The following is a 16,888-nucleotide window of genomic DNA, read 5'->3' on the forward strand; positions in this document are numbered from 1 at the left end:
AAAAGAGCAGTTTTTTGTTCTGTTTGTTTTTATGGAAGCGCTACATAGCTGCAGAGAATATTGAGAATCACTTGGGATCAGGTGGGATATTACATGATACACTATGGCTCACAAAAGGGAGATGTTAGTAAAGAAATCTTGATGCAAGAGGAGTCATCTGGAACTCTTATTTGGACGATAAAAGCTCTACTTAGGTTGTACTGGAATCTCCTTGACAGATCTTTTAAGAATGGAGGAAAACATAAGACTTTAGATGAAAACCATCTGGAACTGTTCCCTTTAAACAGGGAACAATTGATGTGCGGCAGAAATGAGAGATGTGATTTTCATTTAAAAGCCTTCAAACTTACGTTGCATTAACAATGGAAATCCAGCAGTCTTGAAGTTATTTTCCAAGCATGATCTCTAACCATCCTATAAACTGGCTTTAAGTGGTATTTAAATAGTTTTTAATCCAAGCATTATGGAAAACTCTGTCTCAAACTGAGTTTAGCTCCAAACAAACTTTGTGGCAAAGGGAGTAAAGGATGGCAGCACAGAGAGGGGGCAGAAAGGGAAGATATCTTTCTCGTGGGCTTCTGCTGTGCAGGCAAATCTGAAGTCAGAAATAATGACAGAATCCAGTGTTCATCTTTCTCAGGTTATTAAGAGGTGAGTATGTTTCTATAGGTGTCTGGGAGCTTATGTGCTCTGGGGAAATTGTGCAGCCCCAGACGGAGAGTCTGAGCTGCAATACTCCAAATGGGACAGCCAAAATCAAATCCCTCCCCTTGGCTGAACCAACGGGTACAACCACATCATTTGCCAAAGCCAAACTTCCCTTGCCTCTGTCCCCATGCTGTGACAGAGCCCCAGCCAGAGGGCAGACTGCCACAACTCGCAGGTGGCACCAGTCTCTGCCACACAGGCCCTGCCAGTGCCATCACCACGTGGATGCCATCGGTGCCTGCTGGTGGGCACTGAGAACCCACGCGCCATCGTGTTCTAAACGGCCACAGGGCTTGAGAGCCTCTCCCTACCTGCCAACCTGCTCTTCCTCCACAGGTCRCCGTGGACAGCAGCTCATTTCCAGGACACTCGCCTCCGACGCTTGCTCAGTGATTTTGGCAGCTCAGCAAATCTTGGCTCAATGGAACGGGCCGAGGCTCCTGAGCCAGCAGGTAGGGATGAAACCTCTGACCGTCAAACTCTGCTCATCCCTCTTCCAGTTTTCTTTTACATCTCCTCTTTGCAATTCCAGTATTTTTCTTCCAGTCCTGTATTTCAGGGAATCTCAACAATTTTAAGTCATTTTGCTACCAGAAAGTTTATCTTCTCCATAGATCTCCAGTGTCCCAATTTTCCTAGAATTTGAATTGATTAGGATTGGATTGGAGTGGAATAGTAGGCGGATGACAAAAGGGGAATGATGTTACTTAACAGAAGAGGAGGGGGTGAGACGCCTGGCTACTGTAGAAGCTGCAGATTTTCAGAGTGGCTTTGAAAAAGAATTGAGCCCAGTTATGAGGACTGTGAAGTAAGTCCTGGTCAGTCTTCTGCAGTAAAGAACAATGGTGAAATCGAGGCACTTTGCTTGGAGACGGTATAGACTGATATCTGGTATGGTGAAACTCAAGAATCTCATCTAAAAACGTGAAATCATAGCATTTCTGTAAATGTTTTGTAGGCTCCAGATTAGTCACAGTTTTGCAGTTTTGAATCTCTCTTATGCAGCAAGATAATGTAATAGAAACAAGCTTAAAAGTCAGGATTCTGACTTTACTAATTAGAGTTAGCTAGATTTGTTATTAGCATTTTTTTTTGTTTGTTGTTTCAGTGCTGAGCATAAGCTGACCTGCAGTCATTCATGAATTTTAATTGAATTTGCTGAATAATTCTGGCTAGAAAAAAACACAAAACAGCCCTCGTCCATGGTATCATCTGTTTACATTTAGTGGCCTGGGAGTTAAGTATTCATTCTGGAAGYATGAAACTAGGATTCAGTTCCCTATTCTGCCTCAAAAGATCAAAACAGGCACTTCTTGAACAGTGACCAAAATGACCATAGGAAAGGTTTCAATACCTCCTATTGATCATGTTCCGCTTTACATCAGTTCCTAGGCATTCGCCGCAGAAATAGGAGCAGGTCGGACATCTGACCTCCCAGAATTGCCAATAGATTACAGTATGTTGCATATTGGGTCTTATTTCTGTTACTTTTCCTACATAATTCTGGAACTTWATCATTTTTTTCAAGTCAAATGTAATATTCTCAACACTCAAAAATGTTAACTTCACCAAAAAAAAAAAAAAAAAGAAGCCTGCATTTTTAATTGGGAAGGAAATAAAAGCAGACTGTTTCCCTCTGTTTTTCAGTTTAGCAGCCAAACTGACAAATCAAATATTCACATTGCCCTACTTTTAGTCCGTATTCTTTTATAGACTTTCTAAGTTGGCATTTAGGGCCTGATCAAAAGCCGACTGAAGCCATTGGGAAGATAATCAAGTTTCTGTACTTGCAACGGGCAGGGTAAAGTGGTCAGAGTTTTCATTAAATGATTTGAAAACTTTGGAGAGAGAGTGCTCAAGCAGTTAAAGTAATCATTATCCTACTGTTAGAAGTTACGTTTACAGATTAGTTCTTAAAACAGCACTTAAAAGAGTCAGTTTTATCAGAAGGAAGTTTATTGTAGGAGGTTCAAGCACTTGTGTGTAAGTCCTACATTTTTCCTGGCTCTTCATGAGAAGAGCAGGCATGAGAAGTGGAGGATTTCATTTATTATCCTATTATATTTCTCAGCGGAGACACTGGGATAATGTCATTTATATTGTATTACTTGTATTATGCATTTTAATGGATAGTGRATGCTCTAGAGTATTTCATTTCTGTAGGTGCTAAATTCAGCAAGTACAATCCCTTCCTTTATGTCAGCAGTAGGGTGTGAAAACAATCTGCTGGAAATTTAGAAATTAATCTCCTCTATAAATATGGGCGTGAAAAATCCATTTTTTGATAGGAATTCAAAGCTTTGTGGAAATCCTTAACAGCTGACAACTCCTCTGTGTTGTTATTCTGTCCTGCGTTCTTTAACTTCCCTGAATGTATCACCATTTTTAATGAATGCTTGAATAATGGCAGTATTACTTTATCTTCCAGTAATATGAGTGAAATAAAAAACTACTGGTATATTGCTAAGTGTTCTAAGTAAAAGCTACTTTCAGAACATTTATTTGCAGAGAGCTAACTTCCAGACTGCACTAACTTTTTGTAAGTGTTGTCAATATGGCCTTTTGGCAGCAACACAGCAGGCAATGCATATCCAAAGAAGCAATGAAGGATGAAAGAATTAACTGCTTGGACAATTAAGACTGGGTTTCAGTATCTGCTCAAATGTTTCCTTAAACATTTTATTGAAGAGTAGTATCACATTCAACTAGTAAATTTTTCCTTTCACTTTTCAAAGGGCAGTTTCGAGCACTCGAAGACSTCTCTAAGCCTGGGCTAAGTGCGACGGTAAAGGCAAATATTAGGATGGGTGAACAAGGATTAGGTCTGATAGTCATTCAGAATGGACCATATCTCCAGATAACAAATCTTGTTGAGGAAAGCTCTGCAGCTCACAATGGAAAGCTAAAACCAGGTAAAAACAAATAATGCTGATATTCAAATTAAATAGTTTTAAAATGTTCCTGTTTTGCATTTATGCTTTGAGCCTGCTTCTGATTTTATTTACATTTATATGGATCAAAGGCAACTCAGTTTAAAATAAAGAAAAAAAGAAACTGGCACAAACTCTACAGAGCTCAATGCCAGCATTCCTTTGTAATGAAATACCTGTGATCTTAAAATAGCTGCTATGGGTGACTATTTCATAATCAGATCAAGATTTAAGTCTGTACATTGTTCTCCAGGAAAAAAAAAAAAAAGGAGATTTCCGACTGATTCAAAGCAGATTTCTCCAAAACTAGTTAACAACAACCTCTATATAGTAACTAAAGTTTTAATTACTGGATTTTGCTGAGTGCATTGTGTTGTTCTTTTTTGTTCCAATAATTTCACTCTACAGGCCATTCTGAAGGCTTTAAGTTTTTTGCCTTATTGTTTGCTTTTTTTCTCTTTAGTATATAGAATATTCTCTGTAGTTGCAATAGGCTCAGTGCTGTAACAGCTCATGCAGGTGTTGCTAAATACTTCAGACTGGATATGTGCTCTATCAGTACTAACAGGTTATTACTAATCGTTAAGGTTTCCTGGAGAACACCAAACACTTATATTAATCTTGAGAGCTCTGTAAACTGGACTGCATCTTATGAGTCCCCAGACCAATTGCATTAGCCTCATGAAATACAGTTTAGGAATGATTTGTGTGCTATGTTATTACCAAATTTTAAGTGGTCTCTGATGAGGAAATCCATGAAGCAAAGACTTGAATGTAGTGAAATATATTTGCTGTCTGCTGAAAATGCGCATCTTTAAACAAGAACAGCTTTCCCAGTGCTGTCTTTATCATTTGGGCAGCACTTTCTTCCCACACCTTTCAGAGAGAATTAGAATTACACACACTGAGAAAAGATTTTTCACTTTTGATCTGAGTATAAAAATCAATGGAAAAATCCTGAGCATAAAATATAAATAGATTTGCATCTAACTAAGTGTATTTTTGTATTATGCTCTGTATAATTATCTCAGGAGTTTTCAGCTATTCTTCAAGGAAAAAAGTATACGAAGATATATACATATATAATCTTTGTATATATATGTATGTATATATGTGTGTGCATATATATGAAGATGTATATATAATAGGATTTATATATATATATATATCTGTATGGCACAGATGTTTTCCTGGCACAGATGTTTTCAACACAAAAGGGTTAAAAAGGTAGAACAGATGGAGAAGCTCCTTGCTCTGCCTCCTATGGCAGCACACTGCAGTACTGCTTGTTGCAGTCCCCTATGCTTTGCTGTTGCAGTCCAGCATATAATGTTTACTGATACAGCTCYGCAGTGCAACTGTCAGGGTGTTGATAGAGCTCTAGTCTGCTGCAGATTCATTTGAACCCCTCTAAGCCCATCTTGCAATTTCCCAGCGTTTACATATCCCTATGTATTAGTCCTGGGCTTTGTCTGCTCCGTCGGTCTTGGCTGCAGCATTGCATTTTACAAAACGGCAGCCTGGTGCTTTCCACCGGGCACCTGTATTGAGTGCAGCTTGCACCCTTAGCCCTTACACACACACACACACACACACACACCCCTCCGACACCCCTTTCTGCTGAAAGTCCCCAGTTAAAGTACACGCTGTAACCAGCTCTCATGGACACCTCCTGCATCTCTCCGCTGCCCTGACAGCATCTTGCACTGTGCCAATGTGTCAGTCATTCTCAGAGCACAGGACCAGGCACTGAGGACAGTCAAACCTGGGGCATGGTGACACGGCAGTTAGGCAGATTCCCTGACAGGTAAACTTAGGCACTGGAGAGGAAGGAGCCTGTTTGGCTCGATACCAACATGGATCCAGCAAGGTGAAATCCAAGCGTAGGCAGCAGGTACACACAGACGGGCCATTCCAGCTGTGAGGAGATCCCAGGAAGCAGGGGAAAGCTGCCAAGAGCAGAACTGTTAGCAGGGCAGCTACATAACCTCACCTCAACCTTGCTGGAGCCTTGCCTAGTCTGAAGCAGTGTTACTGATCAGTGTATTCACCTTTGTATCTTTTCTCTTCTAGAAAGACACAGAAATGCAAGCTGGCATTGAGCAGGCAACCCGAAGTTTAGTACATTAATTTAGACAAATCCTAAAGTAAATAGCTTTCCTTAGTGTTACGGAGTTAGTACTTGACAGAGCTATTGGCAGATCTTTTATTAAAAAAGTTTTTTTAAAAAAAGTGCCAACTGGTTTAAAGAGCTGCTTAAGGCATACATTTTCATACAAAAATGGGAAAGTGGCTAAGATTTCCTATTTTGTAATATAAATGCAGTATATTTGAAAAATTCTTTTAAGCTGACTACTGTCACTTTTTTCCTTTGGTAGGTGACATTCTAATAAAAATTGGACATGCTACTGTATTAGGATGGACTCTGCGAGAGCTGAGGCAACTCTTGCACAATATCCCGGTAGGAACTAACCTACAAATCAGAGTTTGCAGAGATTTTGTTGAATTACCTCAACACTGGCAAAGTGTGGCTGACTTAATTCCTGAAGCAAAGCTTCCTACAACAGCAGAGTAAGAAAGCAGTGTTACAAAACTGGAGTTTCACACTTAACATTAGAGAGAAATATGAAATAGTTTATTAGCTTTTTCTTTTTTAGGATAAAGTGTTGAGGAGACTGTGAAGATTTATTTTCTCTCATACATTTTTATGGAATGGAGCACTGTAATTTGAAATAAATAGGAGTATTTAATTTTCTAGTTACAATGAAGACAGGGTCATGCTAATCCTTATTTTAAGTGTCTCTCTCCACCTCTGCAGAGACCATAAAAACAGACTGGCTGGCAGTAACTGCTGACACCCAAGAAGCCATGCCTATTTCCCATAGTCAAGGATCCAAACAATTACTAGTAGCTGAGGAGGTTAGGATGGAGGACTTCCTACACCTATATAGAGAGCTCTATTATTTCTTAATCAAACTAATGAAAGCAGTTAAAGATTGTAACTTTTAAAATTAGCTTGAAGAGGGACAAAATTTCCTGGTGGTTGTGTGAGGAAAAATGGCATGCACAGACTTTAAAAAATACATTGCTCTGAATCACAAAGATGACTTACATAGTAAGTGTCAGAATAATGCATTGTTGTATACTTCTAGCACATCAGGTGAAGACACTGAGGACAAAGATGACACCGAGACCAGCAGTGATGATGATGACGACGATGATGCAGACTTGGAAACATTGCAGTGTAAATCTGTGCAATCCTCATGTTATGAATTCACTTGTAAATTACCATCACTATCCAGAATTTGCCATTCATCTCATACAAGCCACACACTTASAGTAGGCAAAGACACTGGCTGTGACATCGTGCTTCATAATGACAGTGATACACCAGATAATACTGAATTCAATACTGTTGGCATTAGATCTATTTCGAAGTGGACTACGGAAAATAACGAGACGAGTTCATCCTCCTCCTCCTGCTCTTCTGTATCAGATGCATTCTGGATGGAAGAATTTCGCTTTTCATAGAAATAGCTCAAAACCTGACTTCTTCGAAACTTAAATCTCTGAAGCTGTGTAATACCTGTTCACTTTTAATACAGGATTTTGAAGTTTAGTACATTGGAAGATGATGGTGAAGCATGTTTATACTTCCAGAAATCTAAGCATTCTAGGAAACTGAAAACAGTCACACAAAGCTGTCTCTTTTAGTAGTACCCTCCCTACTGTCAAAGAGATTGGGTCATGCTACTTGTGGAGAAGATGTTCAAATGCATCAACCTCTGCTAGTCTGAGAAAAGTAAGGCATGCCAGCTCTAAGAAGCTAAAATGCATTCATCTGTTTTTGAAGGTAAGTGTCTTCATTTACTTGATGTAAAGATGGCACAGGCAGAAATTTTATCCTGTTTTTCTTCAATAACAAGAATAGATGGAGAGTTATAAGTTTTATCTGCGTCACAAGGATTATTTTTGATATTCTTTTTATATCAGCTAAATCTATACTTTTTTCTCACTTAGTTTCATCTTCAATGTACAGACCTGGAGTTACTAGCTTTTAGGTACCATTTTCAGTACAGAAGACTCAATACAAAATATATGAACTCAGCACTTTATTTGATGTGTGCAAGCCCACAATTACTGCAGATTAATTTTTGGAAAGAACTGAATCCATAAATAACAAGTTAGTAGCAATTTATTTAGAACACATGTGACTTGTAGCTCAGGTCCCTTTTGAATCTGCCTCATCTTTGCTTTTACAACTCATCAAGAAAAGGAGTATTTCCCAAATCCCCGCTAGCTGCCATTGATTTCTTCCCATTGACAAACTTCTTCGCAGCCTGAAAATAAAAGATATAAGAAAATATTCACCACAACACAGTCATCTCTGTTCAAGAGGAAAATCTTGCTGCTCATTGCCTCTGCCTCAAGCTACTTAAACAAAAAACAACCAAATTAAAAAATTGCCATCTAAAATGACTTGCTGCTAATCCAGCTCATTAATGAGCTGGTCTACTCTAGTCATAATCTAAGCAGGCATGACAGCACGATATTCAGAGGTAAAATGCAGAAACTCTTTGGAAATTATATTCTAATATTATTATCACAAGATATAGTGTCTATCTACTTACTCCTAATGCTACTGATAGTTGCTACTACAACACAAGTAAGTGACTATTCTGAAAAAAAAAAACACTTTTAGAATTTATTTCTGATGGGTTTTTGGTGAAATCATGTATAAATAACAAGATCATTTTAAAAAACAAGACTGTTAGGTCAATGTACCAATGAAAACCTAATTCTTTCAGTATTCAGACCAAATATCCTAGACTCAGGAATCTTATCTTAGAACTGGAACTATCATGAAGCTTTCACTAATATCAGTGGGTGTTTTTGGTAAATCAAGTTGATACAGAATAGAATTTCAGGCACGTTCAGCTACACCAGCTCTCTGAAGTACTGGATTCCAGAGGCTTCTGTAAATAAACAGGCCTCATATATAACAGGCCTCTATAACTGCCTGCTAGCAGTTATAGATAAGGTGCTGCTTTTTTAAGGATAGCATATATATGCATGTTTAAAAACACACAAAAGTAAGAACTGGTTTATTATTAAAAAGCAGTACTTAACAAGGYGATTAAGGAACACCTGTGGATGCTGACACATACTTACATTCACAACATCGGCTGTGGCCACAGAGTCGATCTTTTGAGCAACATCAGATGGTGATGTGTGTGTGCCAGAAACCAGGGACTCAGAGCCAATTTCATTCAGTAACCCCTCTGCAGTCTCCACGGACATCAAATAGGTGGCTTTCAGCTGATTTCTGCCATCAAAAAAGTGTTAAGAATGATTGAGCATGTAAGTCCTGTTATTAGTCTTCTCCCTTTGCCAAGTGCAAGGGCAAGAAGGTTTTAGTGCCTTTTATGTCTTCAAAATTCTTCTCCTTTCTGAGAGGTTTTGCTTATCAAGTATAGAAGGGTTCTGTGGTTAGGAAAGGGACAGGATAGTTGAAACACCGACTGCTTTGGAACGATCAGCCACAGCCATCCCATGGGGTCGGAAGACATCTAGCTCAAAACCTGTTTGGGTTTGAAGCAASCAATGCAAGTATTTCAGGAATGAGACAAAATAAGCAATTCTGAATTTGTTCAATAATTAAAGTTGATTCAATTTTCCCATCAAGAGAAGATCAATACAGAAAAAAAAATACTGTAAGGTATAAAGAAGCAAGGAACATAATAGTTAGGTTCCTTTTACAACAGTTCAGTGTCTTTCAGAAGATGGCATGTTTACGCTATAATTTTGTTCCATTTCTAGCAGTCTCACTACTACACATGAAAATTTTAAATAGCTGAAATGGCAGAAAATGGTTTAATCAAAATCATATTCTACAGAACCCTGTTCAAGTAGTTTGGTATTTTTGACCGAATTACAAGACTGCAAAACTCTGCAAGTATCAGTGAATTTTTTTTTCTTGTCACTACAAGACAGTATTGAAGATGTGGGAAAAAAAATAGAAGCTATATCAGAAAGGAAGGAAAGGAAAAAAAATGCATAACACTGTGTATAACTCCCTAATACCATGGAAGTTCCTTTTTAGAAAGCTAATAATGCCAAATATAAAGGCGGGTATTTCAACGCTTAAGCTATGACACAACTAAACATATCTAGGTTATCATGTTCTGGGTATTCAAGCTTTACTTAACATCTTATAAACACGTTATACATGCAACACTATTAATACTCTAATTCTTCTGCTCGGGTGAGTCGTCCAATATTGTTGCGTTGTGCAACTACAGCTTTAAACATTCAGTGCTGTTTAGCTGCATGAAGAGAAAGTACCATCTCACATGCTTAACTGTAAATCACGAACTCTCAAACTTTGTTGGTATTACTGCATCTTTAATGGCACAGTAATCCTCCTCATCTCAAAATACTCTTGGGATATGCATTTAGAGCACTGGATATAGTATCACTAATTCAGTGCTTCACACTTGCAGACCCTTGTTATTACTGTTCTTTGAAGATGCAGAACAGCAAAGTTGTTTAAATGACTGTTTTGGGAATTGGTGTAGTGTGACCACAAGGGGAATTACCTCAATAATGCAATTTAGGATTCTAATTTAAGTACGTGTCAGTATTAATGAGCATGATTAAAACAGCATCTGCTGATGCTTACCAATTCCTTGCACAGAAACACTTAGAAAATATTCACACTCGTTTAAGAAGCTTCTATTAGAAATTACTATTAGCAGAGAATCAGTGTAGCTTTACAAGAGTATTGATTGACTTTACAAGAGTAACAATTTTAAATCAGATTGGTTAGCACTTCTCAACAGAAATAATTATAGGACTGGGGGATGGTTTGCTGTACAAAGCAGTTTAAGTGGTGGATGAGTACTACATGTTGTGTAACTTCTAACACATTAGACAGTTCTTCTCTTTACCCACTTACTTTGCTTTTGTGACATCGGCATCTGTGATGGTGCCCTGAGCAACTGCCTTGATCTGGTTCAAAGCAGCTTTAATGACCTGAGGAAAATTAAAGGATTTAAAATTTATTCCAGCATTTAAACTCCAACATTTTTTTTCTAATATTTCCATTATCTGAATAGAATGACCATTTTAGAAAGCAGTTGACAGCGTTAGGGTTGCTACCCTGGCCCCAACACTAAGCATCTTCAGAACAAAACTAAAAACATCTTACCAAACATTGAAGTGCAAAAAAAGCAATGCAAGTTTAGATTTTAAAACCACATTGATTTGTAGAGTCTCACTCTATATGAGAGTATTCAGTTTTGCCAGCTTCAGAAGACAGTACCTTCCTCATAATCTGCTTAGATGTTACACATGTAAAGCGTTAACATGAGCAATGAAAGGTATTTCACTAGCTCAAGTTCACAGTCGGCAATTGCACTTCCTCATAAAGCACCTCTCATTCCTCTCATTCCTCATTCCATGCTCATTCCAAGCAGCTAGTGGAGTTAAGTCATAAGTGAACATAAAACATTCTTAAGCAAGACACCACATGAATTGATTTGTTATATCACACACCATCACAAATCAAAACACTTGAGAGTAATGTTATTAATATTAGTAGAAATTTAATACTTAAATTCTAATCAGAAACTTACCTCTGCAGCATTTGGGGCCTGTGATATGGTGTAAACTCCAAAAAGCCCAGAATCAGAGTAATTAACATTAAATGCAGAAGCCTGAAAAACAAATACTATAATCAGCTATATTTCAAGTATCATAATAACTCAGTATCAAGCACAGGAAAATAATTACTATTAGGAACTGAAGTGCTGGAATTCAGGAAGCTAGATTCCATCTCTGCAATGGAAAACAAATCAGGTTGGATGGCCTCTTGTGAAATACTTCCAATTTGTACAAGAATGAACTAATAAAGATTCTAGCAGGAAATATTAACCTTTCAAAGGAAAGCATGAATTTTCCTTAGTACATGAACTGCAGTGATCCTTTTAACTTACGTCAAATGGCTGGGTAGTCGCTTTAGCAACACCCTGGATGAGTTTGCTGGTAACATTGCTTCCCCTCTTAATAAGGGGCCCAGCACCTAAAACGTGCTGCAGGACACTGAACGCATTGGCCTCTGCGCTTCCAACCGCAGCTCCTTCTGCTACAACAGCAGCATGGACAAGGCTGTCACCATTCTGTTCTCTGATTTCTCCTAAAAATGTAATAGCAGAATAAAGAGTAAAACAGTGTTCAGCAAAAAACTACTATACATTCACAGGAAGGAAAAAGAAGCATTTCTAGCAAGGAATGATTTCATGAGGGAAAAGCCAGGTGGGGTGAACTTACTGCACATCTACTCAGCAAGACATCAAGAAGTTGTCACTAAGCTGCAGGTCATAACACTGCTTTTCCAACCATTAAGTGTCCTTTAAACTAACAGTCCTTATTTATCTTATAAAAGATTTATGCAAGATATTGCTAAAAGTATTTATGCAAGATATTGCTTTGAAAAACTATTGTTTTGTCTTCCATGGAAGACTTAAAGCAGTCCACAGATTTTCCTGAAAATAAAGCCTTCCTCCACTTCTAGGCAGTCCTTAGTTTATTCCTTATCTCTCCCAATTCCTAGGGCAGTCTTTCAAAAAATGCCAGGAGAAGCTGTATGCCAGATTGTTTATCACTTTATGGAACAAATGATGTTGCAGCTAAAGCTCTGCAGGAGATATAGGTTCAGTTTTCAGTTCCATTTTGAACAATAAAATAGTTATAACAATAATCAGAAAATCAGTTATATTTTCAGAGATATTCTGAAATAATTCAGAACAAGTAAGAAATGTGCTTACCTCCTCTATAGATGGCCTTTGCACCAGAAGAACCAGATCCACTTCTGATATTCAGAAACTGCTCTGCAACTTGCTTTAGTTCAGCATGCTTCACACCTGCAATACAACAGTTTAGTCCAATGAACGTAATGGTTTTGGAAAGTGATAGCACTTATATAAGTAGGTTTTAAAGGTACCTTTATATTTTACTTCTATAGTTTACTCATATTTCTACAGTAATTTTCCTTTATGAATTGCAACATGCATTAAAGAACATACATACCTATTCCTACGAGCGCCATTCTCGCACTTGTAAAATTGTTCTGTACAAAATGGTGAAGCTGCAACAGTAAATCCACATTTTAAGGTATTTTAAATAAAGAACAAAGTATCAAGTGTTTTTTATTCATTGCTGCATCCACTGTTCAGACCTTGTAATCCCAGATGCATCAAATCGCAATGCCTCCAAGAAGCACARAATAGCATACAGAAAAGCATTTTACACATTTTTCAGTGACAGCTATAAATGCCCTCTACATGCATTTCACTGACAGTCTTACTATCAATAGAAAGCTACAGATGTTAACAGCCTTTCTAAATTTGAATTCTATTCTGAAAATTGAAAGCCTAAGGAAACATTATTTTGCCATCAGACTAATAACATAATAAATACTATTTCTTAAATTGATTTCCTTGACACATATCCTTGGCAAAGAAACTTGGAGAACAGATTTGTTARCAGAAATTAAAAAATCCTACCTGCTCAGAGGTAATTTTTCCAATTGCATAATCTGGACAATATAAAGGGTTTGCCAGAGCATTCTTATAAGCTGCCATGTGCAAGTTTTCCAAAACTCCTAAGAGGAACAAGGGTCACTCATGAGGATTAACATTATAGCTACTTTTAATAAAGATTATGAATGAAACTAAATGCTACCCTACTGAAACAGAGCTGTGGTCCATTTGACAGCATTCAACTGCAAAATCTGCAAAAGTAGGTCTGCAATAATCCAATACACATGACATTGTTCTCCTACAGTTATGTTTCTAGTTGTGTTTCTGAATATGTGATTTTTACTAAAACGTTAAATTCCTGAAATTATACTGTAATTGATACAAGTTGGGAAAAATACAAATTTATAAAGCAGTATTACCTCAGTATTACTAATTGYACAATGACCCCTATTTTTCTAAAGTCTTACATTTTGAAGTAAGTTCTCATGAAGATACCACAGGGGATCACAAGGGGATCACTTACCAACTTGTGGGTTCTGAAATGCAATTGCTTTGTCAACTTTTAATTGTGGCTGAAGATCGGTTACTTCCCATGGCCTGAACTCTGGAGCTGTAGTGACATTAAGGAGGAACTCCATTACAGTATCACTAGATGAGAAAAAAAAATTACAAAGAAATTAAAACAAAACAACAAACCACAGAAGTAGYCTGTTTCTTTTAAAATGAAAAGCAATTGCAACCTAACCTACTAACAACAAAATTACTGGAGTCGGAGTAAGTATTAGCAGTAGTGTATGAGAGCTCAACTTCAGCTCTGTGGCATCTATAGGCTCATGAACGTCATGCAGAAGCTGAATATTACTACGGTAATTTATTTATTTTTTTTTACAGACCAGTTTGATAGACAACATATAGTAATTAATCTCACAGTATGTCTGGGTACTTACACATAGTCACGCAAGCATTCAACTGAGTAAGTCATTTTCTCTCTYGTTGAGTACACACTGCATGAGAAAAAATGATAAAATCTATTTCAGTGGAGAACACCGGAATGGGTTTTTACACATATTCCCCACTGTTTGAAAACTTCAACAAGATACCGCCTAGAACATCTAGTCAACCTTAAATCTGTTCAAGATGACTGTTTAAAGTAGCACTAAATTAGCATGAAATAGATACACGTAAAACTCCTATCTTAAAAATTTAGATAATAGTACGTGTCTTGTAATCATAAGAACTTAAGATATCTGGATAATTCAAGTTTAAATAAATAAAGATGACTAGGAAAACTTGAATAAAAAACATGCCTAAGAACCAAACAAGGCAACTATCCTTCATTTCCACTGAAGGTTCATTGTTTAATGAAAAACAGACAAAAAAAAAAAGATATTGTTTTAAGTTACTTAAAACATTACTTTTACTGAATTCTATATAAAACAACATTACTGGACAGTATTAAGATACATCGCGACAAAGCAAGCACAGTGAAAGCCCTTTCTGTTTCTGAGGTTTGTTTTTTCTGKCTTTTATCAGTCAAATCACAGAAGCAGATACTGCCTGCATTGCTCTCAACAGTGGCATAAAAGGAGTGTTATCCTTCAGAGATGAAAGTACTAGAAAAAAATATTTACAGACTTCAGGAAGTAGAATTCTGAAGACTGAAAAGGCTGGAAGAACATCTAACTCTGTGTACAACTCATATTTCTTTCAGGTACCCAACATTTATATTTCCTTAACTAGGGGATATTTTAAAAAAACAAATCATAACTGAATTTTTGAACTAGGAAGATATATGCACAAAAACATTCTTTTTCAATATGCACACCATCACTGTGCTGAGTTTATCCACCTATATACCTACATACTGTAATGCTTATTGTTTTTTCTTTTGTCATATAGCTTGCTTGTATCTTACCAAAAAGATTATTTGTGTAGTTACAAACCTCAGGCTACCCCCAACAGCTTCAATGCCACGAGTAATCTTGAAAGAAGATGCTCCTTTAGTAGTCTATTAGAAAAACACAAAAAAGCACACAGAATCTTAACAACTTTAAGAAGAGCTTTGCCTGTAGTTGTCCAGTGCTTAAGCAAAGTGCTTAAACTCTTACCAAATTGGATGCAAGACGAAGCAAGTGGGCAGTTCCCAAGTTACTAGTAGTTTCATATCTGCTCCCTGCTTTAATGAACACACCAATTCTTGAAGCTGGAGAAAAATTTTCCAGAGATGCWATAACTAAGCCATTTGGCAATTTTGTAATCTGTATTAACAATAAAAGGACAAGTTACTGATCCACTGTAAGTACTGTCACTGTTCAGCTATTTTTCATAAGGAAAAAAAAAACCCTAAATACTCATACTGACCTCAAAATCTTGTCCCTCTGGAGATAATTTCACTCGATCTACTTTCGCCGAGGCTGCAACTTTAGGAGCTACTTTAAGTGAGTAAAATCTCTTCTACAAGAGAAAACATAACAAAAAAAAAAAAAAAAAAACAGATCTTTAGAATTAGTTCATAACATGTTCTACTACATAAAGACAACAGATCTTGTGGTAGAATTACAATGAACAACTTCAAGCCCCAGGACCAAAACAGTAATTCCCTTGTAATTCCTCTGATTGCTTCCAAATCCAAATCCATTGGAATTCAGTGACTTTCATGAGACCTCCGGATGTCCAGGAACTACCACTGCAAAGTGGCTTTGCTTTGCCTTTTCTGATGCATACTGTGACTCTCTGCAGGTTCTATATAGCCTCTAGCATCACTGTATTGAGCAATTAAACAAACATAACTATAGTAGCCCATATATACAAAACACAGCTTTGGAGGMAACTTTGTTATTTATTTGGCATAGTCAGTGTGACTCTCAAAAAGTTACCAGTCACAACCGTAACCTACCAAYGGTGACCGCTGCCTAGATAGAAGCTGCACACACAGCTCCCGGAAATGCAAGGCAACAACCAGAAACGGGCCTTCAAATGGAGGGGGCAGCAACACGAGAGTCTCCCCTTTATGAGGCTCTTAGGGTTTCTCCTGAAATCAAATACTGACGATTTTAGGCCTGAAACGCTGTTCCCCACCAGCCTTCTTGGAAGGTTTTTATATTTGTAACATTGGCTTATTTATTCCTCTTGATTTCACATAAGAAATTCTCTTAGATTTCAAACTGACTAAAAGAAAAACCGACAAACCCAACAGTAGGGGAACCAACGACTTATTTTTTTTGTTGTTCTGCTCCGGACTCTTACACCTGTTTTAAATCCTAGAAAAAAATTCCTCTCCCTCATCCCAGATTAGGTCGACACCTGATTTAAACTCCAAGCTTCCTCCTCACGGAGGAGCAGCGCGTGCCCGACGGTGACCGCGGAGGAGGCCGCCCCGGGGGCGCCCCCGGCGCCGCGGGGCTCAGCGGGGCTCCCAGGCCCGGCCCAAGGGCACGGCGGCGCCGAGGGCAGAGCCGCACGGCGCCTTTCCCGGCAGCGCCGCCTCGCCTTCGCCTGGCGCAGCGCGGCCCCGCGCCCGCCCCGCGTACCGAGAGGCCGCTCGCGACGGCCGGGAAGCGCCTCATCCTCGCGCTGCCTCCGCCGCGTCCTCGCCAGGAGGACAAGATGGCTGCCCGGGGGTAGACCCGGCCTTCCCGGCGTACCCCGCGCCGCGCGGACTCTCTAGCAACGCGCTGTCAAAACTCCACTGCTCGCGCTTAGCATTGG

General features: G+C 38.4%; 2 protein-coding genes across 2 annotated transcripts; one reads left to right on the forward strand and one right to left on the reverse strand.

Annotated features, from left to right (window-relative positions):
- Positions 1 to 683: 683 nt before the first annotated feature.
- On the forward strand, positions 684 to 7,211 carry PDZD9 (PDZ domain containing 9). Its single transcript, XM_026053950.1, has 5 exons — positions 684 to 1,160; positions 2,101 to 2,164; positions 3,444 to 3,620; positions 6,017 to 6,209; positions 6,791 to 7,211. The coding sequence occupies exons 1-5, from the start codon at positions 684 to 686 to the stop codon at positions 7,167 to 7,169; spliced, it is 1,290 nt and encodes a 429-aa protein (XP_025909735.1). The 3' UTR covers positions 7,170 to 7,211.
- Positions 7,212 to 7,740: 529 nt separating this feature from the next.
- On the reverse strand, positions 7,741 to 16,792 carry LOC112959867 (cytochrome b-c1 complex subunit 2, mitochondrial). The gene is made up of 14 exons (XM_026053985.1): positions 16,711 to 16,792; positions 15,542 to 15,634; positions 15,289 to 15,438; positions 15,124 to 15,188; positions 14,128 to 14,184; positions 13,704 to 13,828; positions 13,205 to 13,302; positions 12,729 to 12,786; positions 12,467 to 12,562; positions 11,636 to 11,835; positions 11,276 to 11,356; positions 10,597 to 10,673; positions 8,811 to 8,964; positions 7,741 to 7,978 (listed from the first exon to the last, which is right to left on the reverse strand). The coding sequence occupies exons 1-14, from the start codon at positions 16,744 to 16,746 to the stop codon at positions 7,895 to 7,897; spliced, it is 1,374 nt and encodes a 457-aa protein (XP_025909770.1). The 5' UTR covers positions 16,747 to 16,792; the 3' UTR covers positions 7,741 to 7,894.
- Between the last annotated feature and the right edge of the window lie 96 nt (positions 16,793 to 16,888).

This window comes from Nothoprocta perdicaria, unplaced genomic scaffold, assembly GCF_003342845.1.
Source record: "Nothoprocta perdicaria isolate Ctin4 unplaced genomic scaffold, notPer1 scaffold_12, whole genome shotgun sequence".
NCBI lineage: Eukaryota > Metazoa > Chordata > Aves > Tinamiformes > Tinamidae > Nothoprocta > Nothoprocta perdicaria.